This window comes from Narcine bancroftii, chromosome 3 (genome assembly GCF_036971445.1).
Source record: "Narcine bancroftii isolate sNarBan1 chromosome 3, sNarBan1.hap1, whole genome shotgun sequence".
Lineage (NCBI taxonomy): Eukaryota > Metazoa > Chordata > Chondrichthyes > Torpediniformes > Narcinidae > Narcine > Narcine bancroftii.
In genome coordinates, this window is record NC_091471.1 from 260216292 (window position 1) to 260244250 (window position 27959).

A 27959-nucleotide genomic window follows, 5' to 3' on the forward strand; every position below is an offset into this window, starting at 1 on the left:
CCGTGTCCTTCACAGCGAGTGCGGGAAGCGAGCGAGTAGCGGGCAGCACGGCTGGAGGGGAGGGGAGGGGGGGAAAGTCCGATCCACGGAGGAAGCAGCAGTTCCCCAGGAGGGGAGGCGAAATCTAGGTGCTCCGGGTTCAGCGCTCTCCATGGCCCCCTGCACCCTCTGAGCACACGGGCAGGCAGCTTGGCCGCATTTGAAACCCGGTTTCATTCCCGGCCGCGCCGTTCCCCACGGACTCTGGAAATGAGGCAGCTCAGTCGCTGCTGGTGGCTTTTGGCCAGTCTCGTGGGTTACTGTTACCTCTCCCGGTGCCAACAAAGACAGTAAGTGCTTGTGTCAGGGTGTGTGTGTGTGAGAGAAGTGTCTGTGTGCAAAGCGTGCTGGCGAGAGAAAGTGTGTTTGCAAAAGTAGAGGTGTGCAAGGGAGGGTGCAGTGCACCAGAGTGGGTGTGAGAATGTGGATGCACATGGCCATGTGTGTCACCGAGAGTGTGCTTGGAAGAAAGAGTCGGAGAAGCTGGGCATGAATGTGTGTGTGAGGTGTGACCATACGTGAGGAAGTATGAATGGGCTTGGGATTGAGTGTCTGAGAGGTCATGAGTGTGTGAGTGGAACAAACTGTGCGTGTTTGTGGGGGTGAATATGGAAGTGTTTCTTGGGGAAAGTGCATCCACATGTGAGAAAGTGTATTGTCGTTGATATCACGGCATACTGTGGCATGACAGGATATGGATCGTGTGTGAGAGAGCTGAACCTAATCTTTGCTGCTGTGTTCTAGGGGTTACCTGGTAACAGCTCCCTCAGTTCTCAGGGCAGGAGTTGATGCAGTCGTCAGTTTTACCATATTCAAGCCTCTATCAGAAACCAAAGTCCACGTCCAGCTGGTGGTGAAAGGAGAATCTGTGGCTCATAGTCAGGGCTCCGTCTTCGGTGAGTTCCCATGGTTTGGGCTTCAGAAAGATTGCTGCAAGTTTTTTTTCTTGCCTCATCCCAGCTGTAATGAAAGGTGTTTTTGTGTTTGTGGAACACTTCAGTAATCAAAATACATGGTATTTGTTTTTTTTTTCCGCAGAAAAGGGGACAGTCACATTAAAGGTAAGGCTGCAATTATTTACTGTCAGATAAATGCTTGGAGAGGGAGCCCAAAGACTAGTCAACTTTGTTCTGTGATGAAACTGACATCAATGTGAACCCTATTCTGATTCTCCGCATTTTTTCTCTCTCTCCTTCTCACTCTCTCTCTCTTTTCCCCATAGCCCAGACAGAATATGCACCTTCTCATCCTCATTTACTTTCCACTTCCTGTTTCCGAATCTATCACATTGTCTCTCTGTCATTTTCTCTCCTGTCAAACTTTTTGCCTCATTCTCCATTTATTTTGCTCACTGTCCCTGCCACCCTCTCCTCGCTTTCTTGGTCAACTGTTTTAAATTTAGATGTACAGCACGGTAACAGGCTCTCCTGGCCCATGAGCTGTTGCCAGTGCCCCCCTCCCCACCTCTATGCATCAATTAAGCTATCACCCCTGCATACTTTTGAATGTTCTTGCTCTATTTCATTCTCTGCTGCTCAATCTTGCTTCTCCTGCCTTCCTATTCTGTCTTTCTGACATTATTCCCAGCTGTTCAACTCCTTTTTGTTAAACTGGTTCCCCCTCCCCCCCCCCAACTAACTTGTGGCATCTACGACTTGCCCACTCCCTCACCCCATAAGCATCCCTCATCTGGCTCTGGCCTCCGCTGAAATAAGACCACTAATCCCGTTGGCTTCAGGCGTGGAGACAGACAGCGACACTTACATTGATTGAGCTGGCCGTGGAAGCAATCAGCCCCCTGCCCCTCCCACCCCACTCTTCTAGAGCAGCTAGTTTGAGGCTGATGGCCATATTCAAGAGACTTCAGCACCCTCTGGAGAAGAAAGCAAAATGAGAAGCCCTTCAATTCTTCCACTCATTAGTTATTCTGTGCCCATGCTTTTTCTAATATCCAGGGGTCAGGGAATACTGCTCTTCTGATCCCACTGCTTTAATAACAAGTGGAATGATGGCAGGAAGTGTAGCATCCGAAGGTGAGGAGGAAGGGGAGGAGAGCTGAGATGGAGTCCTTCTCCTTCGTCTATTATACAGTGTTGCAGGAGGTACGCCAGCCTGATTAGCAGCTGTCATGTTGGCCAAAGCCTCTAAGAGGCACCATTTGCACAGTGACTCTGAGCTGAAGCTTGAATCATGCTGGATGTCACTGGGCAGGAAAGGAGTCTTCCTCATTCCAAACCGTCAATCACTCATGAGGAGTGGGTGGTATGTGTGACAGCGAGAGCCATTGTTTTGTATCCTCTGCCTCTGAGACAGATGGTGTCCTTGTGCACCCCCATCCCAGAGAAAGCCAGTGTCCGTGAGCCTCCTCAATGCAGTGATGGCCATCATCTTTGTGCCCAATCTTGCAGGGAGAGTCGGTGCCTGTGCGCCCCATACCCCAAGGAGAATCAAGATCTGCTGGATCCTCTATTCCAAGTGAAGTCGGTGATTGGTTGTGTTTGACTCTGACTGCATGGCCAAGGCCCAAGAGAGGGAACATTCCAAATGGATATGATCAGGGTTTCATGAAATTGACTGACAAACTTGAATCTATTTTTTGTTTACTAAAAGGAACCTGTCTTCTCGTGTTTAGTGAGATACATCACACATCATACACCCCAATGAGTTCTCTAATATTCCTTTTGAGTCTGATATTGTGATTTTCATACTCCCTGGAGAGTGCTTGGATGGAGATCACTTGAAAGCATTTTGGAAAGGAACCTTTCTGCCCTCTTGGCTTCACGTTTCCCAGCCAATCATCCTTTTGTGTGTCTGGTGTGGGTGCAGGAATATCAGCCTTGTGCTCGCAAAAAGATTGGAGTGAACTATTTTGATGACGTTTTATGGTTTGACTTTCATTGCTGCAGCAAGATCGAGGTTGGTATTTCTGCTGTTGTAAATGATGGCCACGTTTTCCTTGCCCAGTCTTGCAGTGAGGTTTATCCAGGTACTGATGCATTAGGGTTGGAGATGAGGCCTTTGTTTGGGAGGTGTTGTTCCACTGAGACCTCCGTTTTTCCTAGCCATTAAAGTACATTATCAGAGTCTGTTACACAGTGAGTAGCTGAAGTGAAACATAAAAGTCTGCAGACGCTGTGATTGTAGTCAAAACACAGAAATGTTGGATGAACCCAGCCGGTCTCGCATTGTCCATAGGAGGTAAAGATATATTTTACAATATTTTGGGCCTGAACCCTTCTTCAAGGTAACCCTCAATGAGTTGCTGGGTTCTAGCTGAGATCATGGTGTTCCTTCTGTCTGGTAGTGGATCCTGGTGTGGTGGGCTTGCAGTTGGTGACAGAGGCGTTCCATCTAATGTCTGCAGGAGCACTGTTCAGCTACGTCAAGAGCTAATTGATGACTGTTGACCTCAGTGATGGGTAATGATGTTTAGCTGTCAATTGAGTGTCTTGGTGTGAGGCCAAACACAATCTGCTGGAGAAACTCAGCAGGTCAAGCGGCATCAATGGGAGAAAAAGAACGATCAATGCTTCAAGACAAAATTCATTAAGATTCTTGAGACAGAGTTTTGTCTTGAAGTGTCGCAATTCTTTTTCTCCCACTGATGTCTCTTGGTGTGGGGGGGGGGGGGGGGTTCACACTTTCTCAGAGGTGCGTGGAGTTCACCAAGGGCACAGCTACTGCTGGGGAAGCCTTTGGTGCTGTGCCTTACCGGTGGAATCTTTGGCCTTCAGCACCTCTTGCTGGAAGGTGAGGAGAAGGCTTGGCCACTTGTCCAGGCAGTTTAGGAAATGCACCTTTTCCCAGAGGAACTGGGATTCCGTTTCGATGATTTACTGATCAGGCCGAACGCGCCTGCTGAGGTTTTCAGACAGTCTGTAATTTCCAACATTGGAAGCTTTTTCACTCCTTGCTCAATGGCACTGGTTCAGGCTGTGGTGGGTGCCAGTACAGTGATCCTTAACAAGATGCTCCAGTTGTCAGGTTGGTCAAGAAATCCACAGGGTCCAAAAGAGAGTTTACACTTTTTATTAAAAAAATTATCTCAGTGACAAAACAAAGTCGGGACTTTCAGTGATTATAGCGAAGGTCTGCAAGGCTTGGGTAGGTTGTTTTTCATGGTATGTCTAGATCAGCCATTTTCAACCTTTCTTCGGCTATGGCTCCTATCGGACTCTACTCAAAGTTTATGGGGCCCCTTTCCCTGTGAAGCAGTCAAGGTTTGGTTCTCTCCTACCAACAACGTTAAAAAAACCATAAATAAATATTTATGTTACGTGAGGTGAAAAGAAAACAAAGCTGTGGTCCCGGGCGAGCTGTAGGGTCCCCATTGAGAAAGGTTGATGATTGATGCTGAAGTTGGTTGAATGTAGAGATGAACTGAAAATTGTCCAGACTTCATCACCAATATTAATCATTGATTTACAGTATTCAATGACACTTGCATAAGTGTTCATTCATAGACCTAGTGCCATGGCATTACTGGCTCCCCTGAAGCATAAGGAGCCTTTTATTAAGTGTCTAGGTCTTCTGCCTTGCCGATCCATCAAGCAATACTCTTCCCTAATGTTCAGCCATTCCCCCCCCCCACCTGAAAATCGAAGATGAGTATTTGGAAAACATAGCTCACTTTCCATATCTCAGGAACTACCTGTCAGTGAAAGTGGATAGTGAGGGCGGGTACCCCCACGCGCAAGCACAGCTTTTGGTCAGCTGAGGAATTGTGGGCTCAAAGAGCAAGGGTCAAAGTTGGCCCTAATGTCATGGTCTGCTGAGCAGTAATGACCTGGGAATTAAGGGATATGGGGAAAAAGCAGGTAGGTGGACCTCAGCAATGATCTCATTAGCCCCTTTTACACAGAGCTTGAAAGCCAGGTTTCATCTGCCTTTCGAGCATGGTGTGAAAGAATCGCATTGTGGATTGGGGGGGGGGGGGTGGTTCTAGACTTGCCCGTCTTCGATCCACCTAGGTTGGTAGTCTCAGCAGTGGAGCATATTTGACTTGTGACTCTTTTATCAGTTCTGTGTGATCACGCAAGCCGGCTTTCAAAGACTGGCCATGGCTACGGGAATACCGAGGCTTTGCAGAATAAAAGGGGCTGTTGAATGGCGGAGCAGGCTTGATGGGCTGGATGGTCTACTCCTGCTTCTGAGACATGGACTACCTGCATCAGGCACCTCGAACAAATGGAGAAGTACCAGTAACACCGTCTCTGCAAAATCCTCCATACCTTTGGGAGTGTAACTGAAGCAACATCTTCTCTCTCTCTGGGCCAACATCCCCAGCATTTAGGCTCTGATCACACACAACCTGTCCTTGAGGACAGAATGCATTGTCTACACACCTGATTCAAGACTCTGAAAAAGTCCACTCTGTCCCAAGCTTTATAACAGCAAGCGATTTCTAGGAGGACAGGTTTTGGGATGTTCACCAGATTTTGGGATGTTCACCAAATCTCAGTATAGACTGGGAAAAATTGATTAATGGAAATTCTGGCCCATATGGAGAGGAAGGAACCAATTATGGCTGCAAGCACAGGCAGGACATTTACAACAATAGACGGAGCATTCAGGAGTGGCAAGGTTAGCATAGCAGTTAGAACAGCACTATTACAGCACCAGCGACCTGGGTTCGACTCCGACGCTCCCCATGTCTGCGTAGGTTTCCTCCCGCTCTTCAAAACGTAGGGGGGAGGGGTTATAGGTTAATTGGGATATTTAGGCGACACATGTTCATGGGGCAGAAAGGCCACAATGAAGAAATCTGACACTGATACAAAACTCAGCTGTGTGGTTGACCGTGAGGAAGAGAATTCATGGCGACAGGATGATATCGGTGAACCCGTGGATAGCAAAGGATCGAATACGGAGAAATGTGAGGTAATGCACTGAGGGAGGGGAAACCAGGCAAGGCAACACACAGCAAGCAGTAAAATGCTAAGAAACCTGCTGATCTTGGAAGGTGTGTCCAGAAATCGTTAAAAGTAGCAGGACAGGTGAATAAGGGTTAGGAAGGAGACACACGGGAGAAAAGAGGATGTCCTGAAGCACCAGAGAGTAGTGGAAACCACAAAGGGGGAGCAGCGAGAGAGGGACTTCCAGAACTCCTGTCAAAGAGGAGAAAAACTTCAAAGGTGGCATTTAAAGTAAAAAAACAGAGGGGTTCAGCAGGCCTCGCAGCGTTCATAGGAGGGTAAAGGTATATAACCTGTGTTTCGGGCCTGAGGCCTTCTGGCAGGTCTTGAGGAGAATTCGCAGTAGTAGTAAACTGTAGAGGCACAGAGGAGGAAATGGGATGTGGCCAAAGTTCTGTTGTAACACCTAGTTACTCCATATCAGCCTTCATAAAGAGTTTTGGTTCAGTCGATCAACCTTTTTCTCCCACTGGCGCTGCTTGGCTTGCTGAGTTCCTTCAGCAGTTGGAAGGCCTTGGTAGCGTTGTAGAAAACTAGAGTAATTGTACAGTTGTGGCCAGCACATTAGAGAAGGATGAATATGAAGTCCAGGCAGGGTTAACATCTCTCACTGCAAAGAGGTAAATAATTTGGAAGTGGATGGAACTTAATTGATGGAAGGAAGAAAATTGAATTGAGAAAAAAGAATGACTTCATTCAGTAGCGGATTGGAACTCAATGGCTCAAAATGTGGTGAAGAACCATTGCAGTCCTATGGCCAGAAGCCGAGGTGGAATTAACAGAAGTCCATTGAACTATGGCCAATGATGACCTTCTGTAATTCCCATCATTCTATGATCTGCAAACAATTTGGAGCTGACACAAAATAGCAAATAGTTTAACATTGTATTTTTTTAAAGGTTATTTTGAATAATGAAAATAAATAATTCCAGACAATAGGCTGAACAATATTCCTGATCCAGACGCTCACTGGTGCTTTGTAGAAAATTGCCTGCAGTACTAGTTTCTGTCAACAGAGGCTCCCAGTGAGGCAGTAAAGCATAAAACGGGACCCTTGTAATAGCTGAACAGGCCAAAAGTGAACGTCCAGAGAGGTTAGGATTGTTTTGAGATTGGATTACCTTCCTATGTGTACGTACACTTCCACTGAATTGAATAGAAATAACCAAAGCCTGTAATACAACTATGTAAACAAGATGTGTTGTACTTGCACCCTCCCACCAGTGGTGGTACCATAACTACTTGTCAACTCCTCTAAATTCCCAACTCTGGTTGCCACAGAGTTTGAGTGTCTTTGTCGGGATTATTTCCGAGAACTTTGGGACTCAGTGGCATAACCATCATTGGTTTTCCCGCCACCGGCCGCATCCTGAAGGCTGCCGCCATTCAGATTTCCATCCGAACCAGCCACATAAATACTGAGACAACCTGAACAGTTCTGCAGTGAGAGAATAGTTTCCTGGCTTTCTACTGCCTGCAAAGCACAAACCACGAAGGATGGAGTACTTGGTGGATTAGTGCGTCACTAACAATTCAAGAAGCTTGATTTCATCCAGGACAAAGTCGCTTGCTTGACTGATACTTCTTCTACCACCTTAAACATTCATTCTTTCCACCGAAAGCTCAAATGTGGTTGCAGAATATTGCATAAAAACTTTGCAATTATTCACCTGGCCTATTCCAACGCCTGGTCTATCCACAAGACTGACAAAAGCTTCAGGTGCATAGAAAGACCATCGTCGGTAGGTTGCACACCATCCTGACTGCTGTTTGGTGTAAATCCTAGCACAGGCAGGTCCCATTTCTGTCCATAACCGAAGTTCTCCCCAAGTCAGAAACGTCTGTTTTCTACAGTCACCCACATCTACTGTCTTGTTTCCCGCTTGGTGTGAGGCTGGTGTTGGAGTCGAGCCTTAAGGATCTTGGTTCTCCTATTTATTTTCCCTTTTATCTTTCCCCTGTCTTAATGGAGCTGCTTGGGTCAAGGGTCATCACAGGCTCTTCCTCACTGTGCCAAATACTATTCAGGAGCAAGCCTCTTTAGTGAGACCAATAATGTGGTCCATCACAGGGAACATTCCCTATTACAGCATCAAGTGAGGCTGAGAGGAGTGACCAATGTCAGGCCGGGATTGGTGCATGCATCTGGTGAATTGAATCTGGGCACTTGATGAACATTCACTGTTGGGGTCTGTAGAGTGGTCTGTGATCACTTCCTTATTAATCCCACCATCCACTCCCCTCACATTGACCTCTTTCCTTTATATCCTAGGTGCCGCAAGGATTTAGTGGACAGGCTCAGCTAAAAGTGTGGGGCAATCGACATCTCACCGACGATGGATACATCTTCCACAACTTCACCACCGTCACCATTGACTCCAAGGGATCGTCAGTGTTTATCCAGACAGACAAACCTGTCTACAAACCCAAGCAAAAAGGTGGACCTTCCTCGTCCACCCCTATGTTCCCTGTCTCCTGAGTCCCGGCCTGTGTCACGCCTTGAATGCTGAGAGACCAGGAGGAAGAAAGGGAGGAGAAGGGGGATGGAAGAAGAGGGAGTATGCCCTCATTACCCAAGCACATCATTGTTGCTGTCTTCTCCAATCATGAGTCATGAATTCAAGTCCCTGGAGGGGCTGCACTGAGGGAGAACTGCATTGTTGAACTTGATTCAATCCATTAATTTCCCTGTATTAATGCCCTATAGACACGTATTTAATCCGTGAGCCAGCATCCTTTCTTTTCTCTCTCTCTCTTTTATTCATTACCTTTTCCCTTTTTATTGCATTTATTTATCTTTTTCTCTATAATTTGTTGGTAACTGGAGGGGAAAGATTTCAGTGGGAGAGTGTCCACATTTTTTTTTTAAACCTGCACTCACTCTATATGACATAACAACAACTCCTTGCATTTATGTAGGGCCTTTAACTTGACTCGCACCACATCACAGTTTGAGCTCCGCTATGTTTGTGCCAGGATCCAAAATGATATATTTCAAGGAATGTTTAAAGGTGACAAGAGAAGTTTTGGGAAAGAATTCCAGAGCTTAAGAGCCATTGAGGCCATGGTCACCAGTTGTGAGGTGATTAAATTTGGGGGTAACTGGCGTGCCGGAATTGGAGGGCACCAAAATCTCTCGGAGTTGGAGTCCCCAACTGTAATCTGGGCAGCACACAAGACGAGTTTAGTAAAAGCATCAATTGTTCCATTTTATTTCATTGTTGCCTTTCCCTTTCTTTCCTTCACAGTGCTAATTAATGTGTTCACCGTCACCCCTGAACTCCGACCCACCAATCAGAAGGTAGGATTTCTTGCTTTCTCTGCCAGTTTTGTGCATAAATTGATTAAACAGAAGGAGTGACTTCTCCAATGCAATGTGAGCCCACAACAGCAGCAAGGCCCTCCTCTGTCCTATTGCTGAACCCTAGGTGATTTAGCCTGTCTGTAGCAGGAGAACAGTGTCTGGTTCAAGGGTGTCTGGCTCATCCGCAAAATTGACTTGTTGCTCTTGGAATCACCTCCGGCTGACTCTCAGATTGTCATCGTCTGAATGAAGTCCTGGATTCATCGGGAATGGGTCAGAAGCCTGGATCACAGCACTGCCTTCCTGCAAACTCACATCAGCTCCACGTCCAGCTCTGAAACTATGGTTTGCACTGGCTCTTCCCCAAACCACGTTCCTATCTATCATCTGGCTCCTTACAGGATATAAGTTTAGAGCATTCCTGCCTTGCCCAATGACGTTCGTAAGCATAGAGATTAACATGGTAGCACTGTGCTTGTGACTGGACCGGCAGCGAGAGCTTTGGATTGTTGTTCCAAGGACATGAGCTTGAAACTCACCAGGGCAGGGTAATATAATTTAAAGTAATTAAATAAATCTGGAATAAAGATAATGCCAGCCTCAGTGAAAGGGGGCTTGACACCACCAGGTTGCTTTAAAAACTACCTGGTCATTAATAATGCTGTCGATCAAGTGAGGTGCTCCTTACCAAAGTTCTAAATACGAATTCAGAACTACACACGCAACTGTTTCTGAGTTTCGGGATAATTAGATGCAGAATAGATGTTGGCACTGTCAGTGATGTCCTCATGCTGTGAATGAAAACAAAAATATTCTAATTCATAAATATTTTATTGATTTGGTATCATGGTTTTAAAAGGCAGTAGTGTTTGTCTCTGCCTGGGGAGCATAGCTGCCAAGACCAATATGATTTGCCATTTCCTGGCTATTCTGGGAAGATGGCGATGAGACTTTATTTCCCTATTATGTGTTAATCCTTGCAACTGTTCTGAGACAAATTAGGGTTTGCATAGGCTCTTTTGAGGGAGTTTTAATAAAAACACACGCAGAAATACTGGAGGAAATCAGCCGGTGTCGCAGTGTCCATCGGATGAAAAGATATATTACGAACGTTTCAGGCCTAAGCCCTTCAAGGAACAGGAAAGCGTCAGAATAAAGACAGGACTGGCAGGGGGAGGAGTGCAGACCAACAAAAGAAATTTATTGGATGTGATAAGAGAAGTGTGAATTGATTTTGACTCTTAAAGGAGACAGAGGGAAAAGGGGAGAGAGTGAAGAGAGAGCTGGGAGAAAGGTGACAGGGAAGAAGGGGGGGGTTAAAAGAAACTGGATAAGTTGATGGTAATACCATCCAGTTGGAGGGAGCCCCGACGGAAGATGAGGTCTTGCGTGAGATCGTGGGCAGACAAGTGTCAGCAAGGGAATGGGGTGGGGAATTGACATGGGTGGCCACTGGGAGTTTTAATGTCAGAGTCACATATAGACTCAGGGGAAAGAAGATAAGTTTCGTTTGGTCAGGGGCATCAGTGAGGCGGATGAGTTTTCTCACAATTCCCTACCTTTTACTGAGACTGGGTGCAGTTGAAGAGGAGATTGAGTTGTGCATTGAAAAATCCAGCTTAATAAAGCACCTTGATCCTTGTGGTGACTTTTCTCCTGTTTTCATTTTGCGTGCTTATGTTGAAGGACACATGAGCGCTGTTGGGATCAGTCATTAGGAGTGAACAGGAAAATTGGGTACAACTGTAGAATGGCTCCATGACCTTGTGGGTTTAGGTATCATTGCTACTGATCCTGTCAGTAATTCATGAATGTTACTGAATTGAGTCATAGAAACCACATTCATTTATCACTCTCCCTCTCTTGCAGATTGAGGCCTACATCGTGGTGAGTTCCCTGGTGCTAACTTCAATCTGAGGCATGCATATCCACATCTGGGATGTTGATGGTTCACTTCAAGGCACTTGGTTGTCTCTTGGTGGTTTTCTCTCTCCTCTGAAAGAGTTGGACACAGAGTGTTACTACTCTATTTCTCTGACCTCTCTCTCTTTCTTACCATTAATCTCTTTCTGTTTCTTCTGCTTTTCTACCTATCACTCGAGCAGACTGAAAGATTCTGTTGGAAAGGATGACTCGAGCAGTGTTAGTGCTGCCACTGAGTCCTGGTGTTTTGCACCAATGTTCTGCCTGGTCCCAGCAATAGCATTGAGCCTTTGGTTGGGAACTCTGCACACAACAGAAGCTGATCCATTGGGAAGACATCTACAGGTTGCATGCCCCGTCCAGTCTCGGTGGCGCCATGCTTGCCTATAATTAACAACAGGAAATAGGAGCAAGCGTTTGAATCAAGTTCAGATATGGAAGACTGAAACTCCCTTCAAATTGTGTGGGGTATCCACGCACCCACTCCCATCAGTGTGTACCATCATTTCGATGTTTGAAGGGGCCATGCTCAGTGAAATGCAGATGTTGTTTAGGCAATATCCTGTTATGGATTGAGTTTCTCTTTTCTCTCTCTCATTGCTGGTCTCCTCCCCAGGACCCCCGAGGCTCTCGGATGATCCAGTGGAATGAGCTGAAGCCCGTTTGTTGTGGTAAGTTCCTGAAATTCGCATAAAGTTATCATCAACAGTTAGTGAGAATGTTGGCATCCCATAAACTGTCAACAATCATTCAACTTACTTAATTAGACCTAAAATCCCTATTCCATCTAACAGGGACCCTCTCTCTTGGGCAGTGAATACGTCTGAGTATCTGGTCAGACTGCTTAGTATTGAACTTGTGTACATTATCAAGATGAAAACACATTTAGGCATTTGGGCAGTGGAAGGTTCAGTTATCAATTCGGCCCTGATCCGATTCCCAATATTTCCAGGCAATAATATTGGGAAACTCCTGTGTAATAATATTGGGAAACTCCTGGGCATCAAGGCCTGGCTGACTTTATCCACTCAAGGGTGGAGCGGGGGGCTAGTGTAGAAAAGATTCACCACACTTGTTCCTTGAAAGATGAGAGGAGATTGAATGAACTGGGTCTCTTTTGAGTTTAGAAGAATGAGAGGTGATCTCATTAAAACCACAGGATGGGTTCAGATAGGAGGTCTTCCCTGGCTGAGGAGTCCAGAGCCAAGGGACACAGTCTCGAAATAGGGGGGAGGGGCGGGGTGGGGGGGGGTCCATTTAGAACTGGGATAAGAAGAAATGTTTTCACTCAGAGGTTGGTGGACTTCTGGAATTTTCTACCTTGGGAGGGTTGTGATTTTAGATTTCAGATTTATTGTCAGACATGCATGACATCACATACAACCCTGAGGTTCTTTTCCCTGTGGGCGAAGCAGAATTACCACTTATTGGTAGTGCCAAAAAAGACTGTACAATGTACTCATGTAAACAAGTAAACAAATGTAAACAAACCGACTGTGCAATACAGAGAGAAAAAAAATCAATGAAGTGCAAAAGTAAGAGTCCTTAAATGAGTGTCTGATTGAGTTTGTTGTTGAGGAGTCTGATGGTGGAGGGGGAGCAGCTGTTCCTGAACCTGCTGGTGTGAGTTTTGTGGCACCTGTTCCTTTTTCTTGCTGGCAGCAGAGAGAACAGAGTGTGTGCTGTGTGGTGTGGATCCTTGATGATTGCTGCTGCCCTCTGACGGCTCAGTGGTGATGTTCTCAGTGGTGGGAAGGGTTTTACCTGTCATATCCTGGGCTGTGTCCACCACCTATTGCAGGGTAACCTTTGTTGAGGGCCAGAGATTGATTGCATTCAGAACAGAGCTTGATGTTGCATATTGGAATAGGGTAGGAGATTGTGGTTGAGGTAGGAGACCAGCCAAACATGGCAGAGCAGGTTCAAGTATCTGAATGGCTTCCTTCTGGTCCAATTCTCACATTGGTAAGATCCCAGGAGCAGATTGAACACAATCACTTTGTGCCTCTTGCTTGACCTGAGACTAACTCTGGCTCTGAGTAGTTCCTAGTGACCTCCAGTTACTGTAGTGAAAAGATGGTCTCACTGCTGGACTGGAGCACCAACAAGCCAGTTTGTCGTTGCCAAACTGTGAGCGAGTCTCACTGTGTTGCTGGTTAAATTTTGAATTTTATTTACTGCACAGTAGAAGATGATTCTGGCCATTTAAACCCGTGCCAATTTCACCCAAATTAACCTACAACCCCGAACGTTTTGGTTCGTGGGTGGAAACCCTCACTGTGCTGCTGTTCCCACCTCCCACTAATGGATGAGAAAGGGGTCACAAAGGAATGGGGTATTGAAGGTTCTGAGAGTGGGAGTAAGGAGTGAGATGTGGGTGGGGGGGCTGGAGTCATGGGCCTAATGTGGGCAGGTGAGAGACTAAAGCAGGAAGGTATGTTGTTCGCCATGGGCATGCTGGGACTCTGGGCCTGTATGACTGTGACTAATGTGTAACATGATGGGGGAGTGCCGGAAGGTGAGGAGTGCCTCTGTGGAAGAGAGGAGAGTGGGTTCCCCTGCTTTCTGGGATTGGTGGCTGCTGCCCAGATCGGTGGGGTCCTGTGTCCAACATTGGCCCAATTCAGCGCGTTCCTTCTCTGCACCCTGATGAAGAACCAGTCAGTCTTTGCTTCATTTCAGGGATTGTAAATATGAGCTTCCCGCTATCAGACCAGCCTGTGATCGGAGAGTGGTTAATCTTCGTGGAGCTTCAAGGATACACTTATAACAAGACATTTGAAGTGCAGAAATACGGTGAGTGTGTTCAGTGTTTCTAGCTCTACACTGGTAGTGGTTACACTGTCCCACATTCAGACGGACAAGGCTTGCACAACCCAAAATGCAGACTAAAGAATTTACCTGCCCCCACATGTGGACCGCTGGCGTATAGCTTGTGTTTGGAGCCGAGGGTTGCTGCCAGTCTCTGGCTAGAACAAAGTGAGACCAGGCTCAGAGATGAACATCTATGCGTTTCCATCAGGCTTTAGTTATTTTGGCAGGATTTATACCCAAGAGGCAGGATCTGTTTTTAATTCATTAAAAGTGTGTTGCTTTGGCAACCAGAATATTTTTGGTAAGAGAGCAAGCCATCGCTCTTCACCTGCTCAGCAAATGTGGTGGGAGGTTTGGGATTCCAGTGGACACCAATTCTGACCAACTGCTTCTGTGCACAAGGTCCAATGCTTTCTGTCCTTGGTTGCAGACTTTGGTCCTATTACAATCTTATTCCCAGTTTGCTCCCACACATGACCCTTGGTTCTCCGCCAAGTTCAGACCCAGCTGACGAGGTCATGTCCATTTTTAAATTTCCCATCCTCGTGATGAAATCTTCCAATCCTTCACCTGTTGCTTCATCTATTTTTTTTCCCGAGACCAGGTTCCCCAAGCGCCTCCAATTCTGGCCTCCCCACACCTAATTGCTTTGTTATTGAAACCATTATCTTCAGATGCTAAAAGAGTACCTTTGCAACACTCTCCCCAAACACTCTCTCCTCCCCTCTTTCTATCCATCTCTCTCCTTTCTCACTTTTATTCTTTTACTCTATTTTTCTCTCTTGCTCATTCTATCTCTTCTTGCTCCCCTTTTAACTCCTTTTTTTTTGCCTTGTGTCCTTGCCTCCATCCCTTCCTCATGTGTTATCTTTCTCCTGCTCCTCTGTCTCTTTTATTTCTCTCTCTCCCCACCCCCTCTCTCTCTTTTCTTCTCTTTCTCTCTGCCTGGAATGCAAGTTATGTCAAGAATTTGGGTCAGGGAGTTGAAAAGATTCCTCAAGGAATGATTCCAGCTTTAGTGGGTGGCGGCAGTGCGGTGGGGGAGGAATTTAACCCCTTCTCTTGTTATCCAGCTGGGAATGGTTTGGGTCAGGAGTTCTGGAGTGGCCTTCCGTTCGGTTTAAGGTGTTTGATTTTTGTCCCCATCTCCCTCCCTGTAGAAACCCAAACTCCCGTCTCATTGCATCACTACTGCCTGATGTTCCATCTCCTTCCATGAGTTTCCACCATCAGCTTTTGCAGCCTGACTTGGTTCTCCTCCCCTTGCTTGTGAACACCCAAGATTTTAAAATTCTGCTCCTTATTCCAGACCCTTTCATAGCTTCCAGTCCCTGTAACTTCCTCAGACTACAGTTCTGGTGCTTACAAAGGTTACTTCAAAAAAAGGTTGTTTAAAAAAATGCTGAGAGTGCGGAAGATCAAAAATTTCAGGTGTGGTTCCCAAAAGCTTGTCCTAAGAGATGACCTTTATTTAGGGAACATCTTAAAGGAGGGAGGGATTTATCCTTTTTCATGATAGCCACTTATTGTAGACTGATAGAAACACCAAATGCTATGTCAGTGACAAAAAGCATAAGTTTTGGAAGAACTCAGAAGAAGCCGCCTCTTTTGGAAAGAAAAAATGGTTAAAGTTGTGGATCGGAGTGAGGAGCATTTTAAAGGAGGTCTGGGGGAAGGAATGTAAAGCATAGGCTGGCACATCAAGCGATGAGGAACAGTTGCAAGAAATGGGGTGAGAAAGGGTGATCAGCAGGATTACGGGAAACCATGAGAGACCAGTCGACCTCGTTTGAAAATTCAGAGTTTATTCCAGGGTGCATATTGCCCAGATGAAAGGTAAGATGTTGTTCTTCAGTTGGAGTGGGATTGAGAATGAAAGTGGCATGCAATAGGAAGCACAGAATCACCCCCTCTGGACTAGGTTCTCTGCAAAGTGATAACCCAAATCTGCGCTTGGCTTGTCCAATGCAGAGGCCACATTGCGAACACTGAAATCCATGTACATCATTGGACAAGTGAATAGGTGCCTCAGTTTGAATAATGGTTTGGGACCCTAGGAGGTGGCGAAGGACTAGGCGAGTGGATCAGGAGTTGCACGTCCTCTGAGGAAAGTGCCATGGAACGGGGAATGGCAGGTGGGTATGGAAGAGTCATAAAGTGAATGGTCCCTGCAAAATGCAGAAAGGAAAGATGGGATGGGTGGTGAGATTATTTTGGAGCTGGCGGAAACCACAAAGTATGGAATAAAGACTGGTGGGATGGATGGTGAGCTCTCCTTTATCATACTGAGGGAGTCTGGTGAGAGGAGATATGCAGGGAATGGAGGAATCGCAGTTCAGAGCTCCATCCACTGTGGCAGAGGGGAAACTACATTCTTCCTCCTTCTTCTGAGAGGAGCCAGAGTGGATGGCCTTATCTCTGGAATAAATACCAAGGGAACAAAGAAAGTGGGAAAGGGAACTCTGTTCTTGCAGGAGGCAGGATGAGAGGATGTATAGTCAAAGTAGCTGCAAGAGTCTATGGGCTTGTAAAAGATGTTATGGGCTAGAAATGGGAGAAACGTTCCACAGACTGGCCAGGTTCTTTCAGCATTTTTGTTTATGTTTCAGATTCCACATCTGCAGTTTTATTTGTTTCTCATTACTGCACGGCATGGATAGCACATGTTAAATTCAGGATAAAGCTCCCTCTTCACTGACCTGTCACGTGCATCCAGAGGAGGAACTCCATGCTTTAGATGCAAGTTGCACTGTCCCAGAGCAGACGCAGGTTAGATGCAGAGTAAAGCTCCTTCCACACTGTTCCCTTGAAACAGTGATGTCCTGAGGGTGAACGAGGTTAACATCTTCTTTGTGGATCTCGACTATTCTGGAGGCCGTTGGTAGCTATTGGCTGAGACTCTGAAAATTTGCACCCTATGGACTTAGCAGCTGGCAGAGTTTCCTCATGGGCTGGTTTCAGGTTCTGTGGCTGAAGGTGAATGGACAACACCTAACTGACTCCTTCACTCAACTATGGTGTTGGCAATTTTGAGAGTTTTCCGGCAGAGTAGATAAAGCAAAATATTTTCTCTCACAAGAGGTTGGTCACACAGACATAATTAATTGGCAAAAGATCACACAAGATGAGGATAAATAAACGTTGCAGTCAGTTGTGATCTGAAATGCACTAAAAGAGCAGTGGAAACAGATTCAACAGGAACTTTCAAGGGGGAATTGGATAAATAATTGAAGAGGAAATATCTGCAGAGGTTGTGGGGAAAGAGAAGAAGAGTGACAGTGACAGGAGTATTCTTTCCATGACCCTACATGGTTAGTGTAGAGGTTAGCACCTCGCTGTTACAGCGCCAGCAAATGGGGTTTGAATCTGGCACTGTCGGTAAGGAGTTTGTACGTTCTCCCCGTGTCTTTGTGGATTTCCTTTGGGCGCACTGGTTTCATCCCTCCTCTCAGAAACGTACTGGGGGTTGTAGGTCAATTGGGTGTAATTGGGCAGCATGGCCCCGTGGGCTGAAAGGGCCCATTACTGTGCTGTAAACCTGAATTTAAAAAAAATTAAATTTAGAAAATTAAAGGGCCAAATAGCCTCATTTGATGGCTTTCAGTGAATATTCCATTCGGGCTTTTAAATTTAAAAAAATGTTTACATTTTATTTTGTTGAATTTATTTGGAAGAAGCTGACCAGCCATTGGATAATTGAGTTATTAAATTGTGGGGGAACATTTATGTTTTAGCCATTAACTGTAATGACCATTTTTATTCTTGCATATAGTGTTACCAAAGTTTGAGCTCACTATCGATCCTCCAAAGTACATCCAGGACCTGAGCAAGTGTGAGGAAGGAACCGTCCATGCCAGGTAAGCATCCCTTCCTGCTGGGATATAGCTGTCTGACTGGAGCCTCTCAGTATGTAGTCGAAGGTAAAGGGTTTCCAGGACCTTTGGCCTCCACACACCAAGGATATCTGTCTACTCCTGAACAAACTTTACTTCCAATAGCTTTATGATCTCAGCCCCACAGGAACGCTTGAACTCCACAGCACTATCAGCCGAGGACTGAAAAGCTACAGAACGCTAGCTCCTTTTTCTCAACTGGGAAGAGATTTCCATTCTGATCTCTTGCTGCGGGCCAAAGAGACTGGACAGGGTGTATTAAAAGGACAGCCTCCACCTGACACCAAGCTCTGATTGCAGGTGGAGAGCATTCATCCTTAGCTGTTCTGGGGAGCTCAAAGACTAGTTATTTTAGGGAGGCTTCAGATCTGCTCATCACCAAGCTCTGGTGATGGAAGGGAGAAGGGTTGGGGAGTGGATACTGTTCTTTAAAATAAAAACCCTACACAAAGTAAATGTTCTGCTGAAATTTAGAAATCTATTTCTTTGACCCAGATTGCTTTCTAGATGTATGCCACATAGCTTCTCTGTGGATTGTCACCTTGTCATAGAGGAGAAGCTTGTATGGTCCTGAGATCCCGAGAGTGATGTCATCTGGAGCTGTGCTCCTGGTAGGGCCACCCATGGTGGTAAGGTTGAGGGTGAGGTCCCTGACAAAGAACGATCCAACAAAGTCCTCAACAGTGGAACAGGCGGATGAAGTTACTTTGAATTTAACGGCTGTGAAGGCAGACGAAGGCGGCAACAAATCCGCCAGCACCAATCGTGGTTTCCATGCCATTGGAACTAGTTGGTTGATTTGTGAAGTATTGTGAGCTTCTTAGAGTGCAACATTAAGTACATATTAAACAAATAAATGCACAGGCATCTTCACTCTATTGGAACAAAGCCCATCATCCTTGACCTTGAGGAATAGCCAAGACAACGACGACTATAATAGTCGACCCCCCTTTTTTTTGCCTAAATATCATTTATTTTCCATATAACCTGTGTAAAAAGTCGACCCCCACCCCCCCCCCCCCCAATTTTTGGCCCGACCGCCTGCCTCGACCGCGAATCCTCACCTTAGCTGCCTGACCATCCAATCCCCGACGCCCAAATATAGACTTAACACCCATTCCCGGTCATCCGAGCTCCTGATGTCTTGAACGACCAGGTACTTACCATGGTCAAAAGTATGACCCATGTAAAAGTCGACCGCCCCACCCCACCAAAATTTGACCTGAAAAATTAGTCAAAAAAATTGACTATTATATGAATTTATACAATACATTTACCTTTACTAATGAGTTGCTCTTTAACTAGTTGAGACCACAAGGATTCAATGAATTTCCCAGATAATGAAACCCATATATTAATGCGTACTCCAAGATGTGTGCAATGGAGTCACTGTGGATTACCAGAGATTGGAACATCTTGTTCTAATCCACACCTCACTCCTTTATCAAGCTCAGAGGCTGACTCTTGCCCATTGAAGAATAGAGCAGCAGTATCTAGTACACCAATGAGAGGAGACTGTCAGCTCTATTAAATCCCAGCCAACCTCTATCACTAACTCCACATGTCTAGTGATGTTTCACATGCTATGGTTTCCCTCATAATATAATAGCATCCATCATTGTCTTGAAGTCTCCAAATGAACTCATTGGCTTGTTGAGTTTTCTCAGGAGTGACTTCCTCCACTGACACAGATTTCCACTGCCCCTTGAAGCAGTGCCCGCCGATATCCTATTGAATGGCCTGATTTCAACATCCTACCTCCACATTCAGACTCCCCCTATCATTAGAATGATGGCTGAGACAGTAATGTCCTTGAGCTACTGCATCAGAGGAAATATGGGTACCTGTCTCTGGGAATGAATTGGCAGAAATCAGGTGAATTCACCTCGTCCTTTTGGCAATCAAGGACCAGTGGTCATAGGTTTAAAGTGAGGGGGTGGAGATTTCACAAGAGCCTGAGGAGCTTTAACACAGAGGGTGGTGGGCATATGGATCAAGCTGCAGGGGGTGGAAGTTGCCACATTAAGAAACAATTGAATGCATACATGGATAGGATAGGTTGAGGGATGTGGAAAGAATCCAAATGTAGCTGGATGGGTTGAGTGTGGGAGGGATATTTTGGTCAGCGTGGGCAAGTTAGACTGAAAGGCATGTTTCCACACCTTATAACTAAAACTTGTTCATGGACTCTGCCCACTGTGCCCTATAAAACAAGGGCATTGGGAGACAGGTTGGAACAAGGATTTCAAAACTAAGAAAGTAAATTGGGAATAAAATCATTAAGTGGGTAATAATGGATATTCGGCCAAGGCAATGGGTTAATTCTTTATCAAAACCTTGCTGCCCACTCGAAAACAGCATTTGCTTGAAGATATTCATTCAAGGTGTTGGTAGAGAAGGTAGGCCAGGTGTTGGATGGGAAGGTAGGCCAGGTGTTGGATGGGAAGGTAGGCCAGTTGCAGGAGAAGCCATTTTACTGTGTGTGGCTGCACCAAACCATGTCTTCGGCCTTGTGCTCACTCTTTCTCTTGCTCTCTAGGTATACATTTGGTAAACCGGTATTGGGGAGGCTGACAGTGAACATGACGGTGAATGGAGTGGGTTACTATAGGCACGAACTGGGGCATCCTGTGGTGAAGATCATGGAGGTACGGAATCTCTGAATAGGGGGATCAAATTATTGACTTCAGAAACATTATAGACTGAATTACTTATCATTTCAGTGAACAATCCCATGGCAGAGACAGCAAGAATTAAATACAGAGTTATGCTCCCTCAACGTCGTTCCATCAAACCTTCCCAGGATTGGATCAGCATGGCTTAGGTACAGCACTCCCTTTGCACTGAAGCAGGAACAATATAGTTTAGATACAGACACCCCCATGAAATAGTCCCAGGACAGGGAAAGCATGGGCTGTCACAAATTAAAGCTCCCTCCTCACTGTCCTATTCACAGGGAATAGCAGCGCAGGTTAGATATAGAGTGAAGCTCCATTGCTCTGTTGCTCTCAAGGCAGGGACATCACAGGTTAAATATGTTGTAATGCTCCCTCTGCACTACACTTCCAGGTTAGATAAGCACATCTGATGCAGAATACAACTCCCTCTGCACTGTTCAGTCAAACAATTCCAAGTTGATATCTATTTAGTGTTTTATAAAGATTTAGCACAACTTCTGTGCACTTATTCTCCTCTCTAATGAAGGTCAGTACCCTAAATGATGTGCCCTGCGAAGTTCACGCACTCCCTTTAGAGTTGTAGCATTGTGTTGGCATTGCTTTCATTATTTTTTCACTGAAAATGGGCCTTTTCCAACCTCTATAGATCGATGGCTCAGCCTCCTTCCCCATTTGTGTGAAAGAAATGATGCCTGTGGACGTTCCAGAACATTTCCGAGGCTCGCTCAACATCTGGGCCTCGGTGTCAAGTGGCGATGGTAGCACACAGATCACCTTCGACGATTCGACCCCGGTTCACAAGCAGCTCATTGACATCAAGTATTCCAAGGACACTCGCAAGCAGTTCAAACCAGGCCTTCCCTATAAAGGAAAGGTAATTTCTGGGCATGGAGAAGCCTTGTAATTAAGCTTCTCAAATGCCAGAACAATGCAATCTAATCCCAGACCATCACTACCTCAATTCCAGGAAGATTTCATAAAGCCGCTCTCCAGGGAATTAACTGGCCGTGGCCTGGCAACCAGGGATATCTTGGACCTGGCACATCATCCTTGGCCTAGCATGGTACCTTGGGTCTGGCTTTCCTGAGTCTGAGACCATCCTGTCTTTCTACTCTCCTCTCTTCTCTAGCTTAAAAACAAGCCCTTTGACTGTGCTTTTGAAAACTTGCTGTAATATTTCTTTCCAGGGCTTAGTATTGAGCTTTATTTGAAGATCTCTTTAGTGAAGGGCCTTTGGATAGTTTATTTTGTAAAAGGCATTGCAAAAATGAGAACTGCACACTCAGAATCTCTCCCTTGGCTCCTCCTAGAGTTGACTGAAATTCTGACATTGCCCTTCCATATGCTTCTTCAGGTAGAGGTGACATATCCTGACGGAAGTCCTGCAAATGGTATCACTGTGCGGATCAAAGCCGAGCTCACTCCAAAGGACAACGTCTACACAAGTGAGCTGGTGTCAGAGGACAGCAAGGTGGAGTTTGAGATTCCATCCATTCCCACTGCTGCCCAATACGTCTGGCTAGAGGTGAGGAGAGAGAGAGGCCTTGTGGTTTATAGCAGGAGAGAAGATTGAGAAATCTTACACACACACACACACACACACACACACACACACACACACACACACACACACACACACACACACACACACTTTCAGCTCTCCACCCCTTCCTTTTCCTATCCATTCAGAGAGCTACCCCTCCCCTATCCCTTATCAGCTTTTTTCTCTTCTCCCACCCATATCTACCTATGACCTCTTCCTTGTTAACCTGTAATCCACCCCCTGTCCATTTCTGCCTCCCTCCCTCCTCTTGTACCTCCACCTCTTTGATCAGGTGCCTGCCTGCCTTTTGGGCTCAGGCCAAAAAAAGGTGACTCACTCACGCACATTTATTTACATTCATTCTCACATGTTCACACATCATTTCAAATGCGTATATGTGTAGACAGGTGCACAGTAAAATCCCTGATATCCGGAATTCCAGCAACAGGCAAAAAAGTTCTGGAAAATAAATGGGTAAAAAATACAGAAGTTTGAATTGGCACACTTTGCTGTTAGTTCTCCATTCTCCAAAACTTGTTTATCTGGCATCTACCAATCGCTGTGAGTGCCAGATACCTGGGGATTTACTAGCTAAACACCCATGCTCGCGCAAGCAAATTGAAATCTGTATATCAGGATGGGCAAACCAGTATACATATGTGCTCACACAGATTTGAGGCAATAGATACATGAAAAGTAGACAGCGATTGAAAATATCATCCCGATCACCTGTTTTCTGGAAATGGCCTCCTAAGAAGGTTATGAAGGGATCATTAATAATGATATTCTTGCTCTGTCTCAGACTAAGGTGACAGCCATCAATGGGACTCCAGCTGGTGACCAGTATCTCCCAAGCTACCTGTCAATTAGCAGCTGGTATTCACCCAGCAAGTGCCACATTCAGCTACAAGGTCCCGAGCGAGCGCTCCAGGTGAGATATTGTGCCCGGCAGCATTTTGTCTTTCCCTTTCTCACCAGCAGAGTCGAAGAATCTACAACCTGCCCCTTCAGCTAATGTTCAGCCATGGGGGTTAAAATTTGGACATCCTGCGAGGGATTTCTACATCCCATTGAATCTGGTGACTCTCTGAAGACCTTAAAGTACCATCCCATCATTCTTTCCCCTTAGCCTGACAGCCTGCTTCCCTGTCAACTATATTTTGACAATACATGGATATGAATGGTTAAGAAGGATATGGGCCAAATTCAGGCAATTGGGACTAGCTCTGTTAGACAATGTGGTGAGCAAGGATGATGGGCTGAAATACCTGTTTCTGCATTGTACAGCTCAGTGATTATTCCTCCAAAATTCCTTGCCCGTTTGCATGATCACCTTTTGGATCTCTTACCAGATCACCCTCAATTTGTGTCCCCTCACCATCAACTCATTTCATTCTGGAAACAATTTCTCTATAATTACTCTGCCAAAACGTCTCATTACTTTTAACATCTTATTAAATCTTCTCTTTAAGCCCTCAGTTCTAAGGAAAACAGCCTAAGCTTATCCGGTCTCTCCACATTAATTGAAGGCCCTCATCCCAGGGAACATTCAGATAAATCCCTTATGCATCCTCTCCAAGGTTTTGACATTAATCCCAAGGTGTGTTGCCAGAAATGAGCAAAATCCTTTGGTTGCAGCCAAACTAATGTTTAATAGAGGATTATCTTAACTTCCTTGCTGTAGTAGGCGCCTCCCACAAGATATAGGGTCATGAAGATTTGCTTTTAATAAGCCTTCTCGACCTAAACTGCCAACTTCAAAGACTGGTAACAAAACCTCAACTCTTTCTACTTCTGACCCTGTTTTAAAATTGTATATTTAGATTATGTTGTCTCTTGTTCTTCCTGTTAAAATAAATCACTTCATGTTTCTAATTTAGTCTTCCATTTGTTCTCCATTCCTCGTGCTATTTATGTTTTTCTGAATTCTGTTTCTTTTCTTGTTATCGTTTGTTTCTTTCTGATTTTGGGTTAATCTACAAGCTTTGAAGTGATGCCCACTTCCCCAAGCCAGGCCACTAACGAATATTACTGGAGTATCTCAAGAAAGGGCCCCTCCCTGAAACGTTCACTGTCCATCGCTCGCCATGAATGCCTGCCTGACTCACTGAATTCCTCCAGGTTCTCAGTGAATTTTCCTGGACCCACTTTCCCTGATCCTACAATTCTACAGTGGAGCTGGATCCTTTCTCAGCTGATTGCACATCTCTTCAGGACATGGACCACGTTGTTAGTCTGTTATGTGTGTATGTCTAGTTGTGTGTCTGCATGTTTTGCACTGAGGACTGAAGAACAAGTTTCATCAGGTTGTGCTTGTACAATCAGATGAAAATGGACTTGACATGAAGCAGAACTTTTTAAATTTTTAAAAAATTTTCACACTATGAACCATATTCCCTCTTGAATATACAGCGTGTCATTTTCTCCCCTTTTTCCCCCCTCCTTCCCACCCCCATCCCTACCCACTAAACGTTCAACATATTCAATACATTAAACCCATTAAACAATGTCATCACACAGTGAACATAAACAAGAAAATTGTGTCATTTACTTTTACACATTGGGTCAGTTCATTTCGTCTTCTTCTCATTCTGTCATTTTAGATGGTGGAGGTCCACAGTAGATCCTCTCTGTTGTGTTCCATGTACGGTTCCAAATTTGTTCGAATACTGTGATGTTATTTTTAAAATTATATGTTAGTTTTTCCAATGGAATACATTTATTCATTTCTATGTACCATTGCTGTATTCTCATGCTCTCTTCTGATTTCCAGGTTGACATTATACATTTTTTTGCTGCAGCTAAGGCTATCATAATAAATTTTTTTTGTGCTTCATCCAAATTGAGGCCTAGTTTTTTACTTCTTATATTACTTAGAAGAAAGATCTCTGGATTTTTTGGTATGTTGCTTTTTGTGATTTTATTAAATACCTGATTTAGATCTTCCCAAAACTTTTCCACTTTCTCACATGCCCAAATTGCATGTACTGTTGTTCCCGTTTCCTTCTTACAGCGAAAACATCTATCTGATACTGTTGGGTCCCATTTATTTAACTTTTGGGACGTGGTGTATAGCCTGTGTAACCAATTATATTGTATCATGCGTAACCTCGTGTTTATTGTATTTCTCATAGTTCCAGAGCATAGCTTTTCCCATTTTTCATTTTTTATCTTTATGTTTAGATCTTGTTCCCACTTTTGTTTGGGTTTATAGCTTATTTCATCATTCTCTTTCTCTTGCAGCTTAATGTACATGTTTGTTATAAATCTTTTAATTATCATTGTGTCTGTAATCACATATTCAAAACTGCTTCCTTCTGGTAACCTCAGCCTGCCTCCCAATTTGCCCTTTAAGTAGTTTTTTTAGTTGGTGGTATGCAAACATTGCACCATGAGTTATTCCATATTTGTACTTTATTTGTTCAAAAGATAATAAATTATTTCCCAAAAAACAATTTTCTATTCTTTTGATCCCTTTTCTCTCCCATTCTCTAAAGGAAAGGTTATCTATTGTGAAAGGGATTAGTTGATTTTGCGTCAATTATAATTTTGGTAGTTGGTAATTTGTTTTTTTCCTTTCCACGTAAATCTTCTTCCAAATGTTGAGCAGATGGTGCAGCACTGGTGAACTTCTATGTTGCACCAGCTTTTCATCCCACTTATAAAGTATATGTTCTGGTACCTTCTCCCCTATTTTATGTACCTCTAACCTGGTCCAATCTGGTTTTTCCCTTGTTTGCTAAAAATCTGATAGATATCTTAATTGTGCTGCTCTATAATAATTCTTAAAGTTTGGTAGCTGTAAGCCCCCTTGTTTGTACCATTCTGTTAATTTATCTAGTGGTATCTTCAGTTTCCCCCCTTTCCATAAGAATTTCCTCATTATTTTCTTTAGCTCATTGAAGAATTTCTCTGTTAAGGGAATTGGTAACAATTGAAATAGGTATTGTATCCTTGGGAAGATATTCATTTTAATGTAATTTACCCTTCCTATCAGTGTTAGTGGTAAATCTTTCCAATGTTCTAAGTCATCTTGTAATTTCTTCATTAATGGCTGATAATTTAATTTGTATAGGTGGCCTAGATTATTATCTAGTTGAATACCGAGGTATCGGATTGCTTGTGTTTGCCATTTAAATGGTGATTCTTTCTTAAATTTTGTGAAATCCACATTATTCATTGGCATTGCTTCACTTTTATTTGTGTTGATCTTGTACCTCGATACTTCTCCATATTCCTTCAATTTCTTATGTAGTTTTTTTATTGACAATTCTGGTTCTGTTAAGTCTACTATGACGTCATCTGCAAATAGACTGATTTTGTATTCCTTCTCTTTTATTTTTATCCCTTTTATTTTATTTTCTGTTTTTATTAGTTCTGCCAAGGGTTCTATAGCTAAAGCGAACAGGGAGGGAGATAGTGGGCATCCCTGCCTAGTTGACCTGCTTAATTTAAATTGGTTCGATATACATCCATTTACTGTCACCTTCGTCAATGGTCCCTTATATAATGCTTTAATCCAATTAATATATTTCTCTGGTAGGTTGAACCTCTGTAGTACTTTGACTTGAACCAGAACTTGAAGGTCATTGAGATTTCTCTCGGGAACTTGACGAGATGAGATGGATCATGGCCTTTCTGCTGCTCGAATAGCGAAGCCAGCTAAGACTAGCTGTTAGTTGACTCCTGGCCTAGTGGTTAGGAGTCATTGCCAGCCACAGCATCTCACAAAACTCTTTCATCTCTCAATGCTCCAGGTGGGTGAGGAGGCTTGGATTCCGGTGAAGTCCACCTGCCCTTGTGACTTTGCTCTACACTTTGAGATAGCATCACGGGGCAACATCGTGAGGACAGGAGTGCAGTCGGCTAGCGTCACCCAGCAGCGCAGTAAGAGGGCAACCATCACCTTCGATAAGAAGAGACAATTGTCACAGAGCCTGCAGAACCGTAAGTTGGGGGGAGAGACAGACTGAAGGCAGGAGGGGCGGTCAGCTGAACAGAAGAAGTGATGGAAGGCTGGAGAGGGAGGGGAGGAGCAAGTGCCAGGCAGAGGGGGGGCTGAATGGATGGATGGAGAAAAGACCAGAGGGAGGGAGAGAGGATCAGGCAGAAAAAGGGAATGAGGGAAGATAAGTTGTTAAGATGAAGGGACATACACAGTGAAGACACTTTTCTTATTCTAATATATCCTAATTTCAAAGTATCCTCTTCCAAAGTGTGAGCTGTGATATCCCAAATTTCAATCACTTTAATCCAATAAATCAAACTCTGTGGCTGTTACTTTATGTAGTTTTAATTAGTTGATAGAAGAGATAAACATTTTGCATTGATTCGCAACAAGACTTTCATAACAGTGAATAACAAAGGAGTTACTGTATAAAGATGGTCCTTTAGACTCTAATTACTCAAAAGGTATATAGAAAAACAAAATTTAAAGAAAAAATTCTCGTGCTCATACTTCCTTCACATCTTGTAGAATGAGAGCAAGCAGTTAGCCTGGGTGAATATTACATCATAGTCACTATGGTAACACTGCAAACAATAGTTCTCTTAAAGAGACAGGAACAAAATTAACTAAGAATCAAAAACACAAGGTTTTAATCTTTACAAATAGTAAATGGTCAGGCATTGAGGAATGCGGTAGAACAGAGGGATCTGGGAATGCAGATAAATAATTCCCTGAATTATTCCCTGGTAGATAGGGTTATAAAGAGGGCATTTGGCATATTGACCTTCATAAATCAAAGTATTGAGTACAGGAGTTGGGATGTTATGGCAAAGTTGTGTAAGACATTAGTGAAGCACAATTTGGAGTATTGTGTGCAGTTTTGGTCACCTAATTACAGGAAA

The 27959-nt window shown here is 44.5% G+C and overlaps 1 protein-coding gene across 2 annotated transcripts in view; it reads left to right on the forward strand.

The window, feature by feature from the left end:
- Positions 1–212: 212 nt before the first annotated feature.
- cpamd8 (C3 and PZP like alpha-2-macroglobulin domain containing 8) overlaps positions 213–27959 on the forward strand; it is a 133385-nt gene continuing 105638 nt past the window's right edge. The window contains exons 1-14 of one of the 2 annotated variants that reach the window (XM_069927823.1): positions 213–329; positions 784–935; positions 1078–1100; positions 8227–8392; positions 9203–9255; positions 11128–11145; positions 11798–11852; positions 13864–13977; positions 17768–17852; positions 20428–20536; positions 21213–21440; positions 21921–22091; positions 22912–23040; positions 26867–27056. In XM_069927823.1, the coding sequence (XP_069783924.1) occupies positions 250–329; positions 784–935; positions 1078–1100; positions 8227–8392; positions 9203–9255; positions 11128–11145; positions 11798–11852; positions 13864–13977; positions 17768–17852; positions 20428–20536; positions 21213–21440; positions 21921–22091; positions 22912–23040; positions 26867–27056 (1573 nt within the window). In that variant the 5' untranslated portion in view covers positions 213–249. The remainder of the gene's footprint in view (positions 330–783; positions 936–1077; positions 1101–8226; positions 8393–9202; positions 9256–11127; positions 11146–11797; positions 11853–13863; positions 13978–17767; positions 17853–20427; positions 20537–21212; positions 21441–21920; positions 22092–22911; positions 23041–26866; positions 27057–27959) is intronic. The other variant, XM_069927822.1, reaches the window with a different exon arrangement.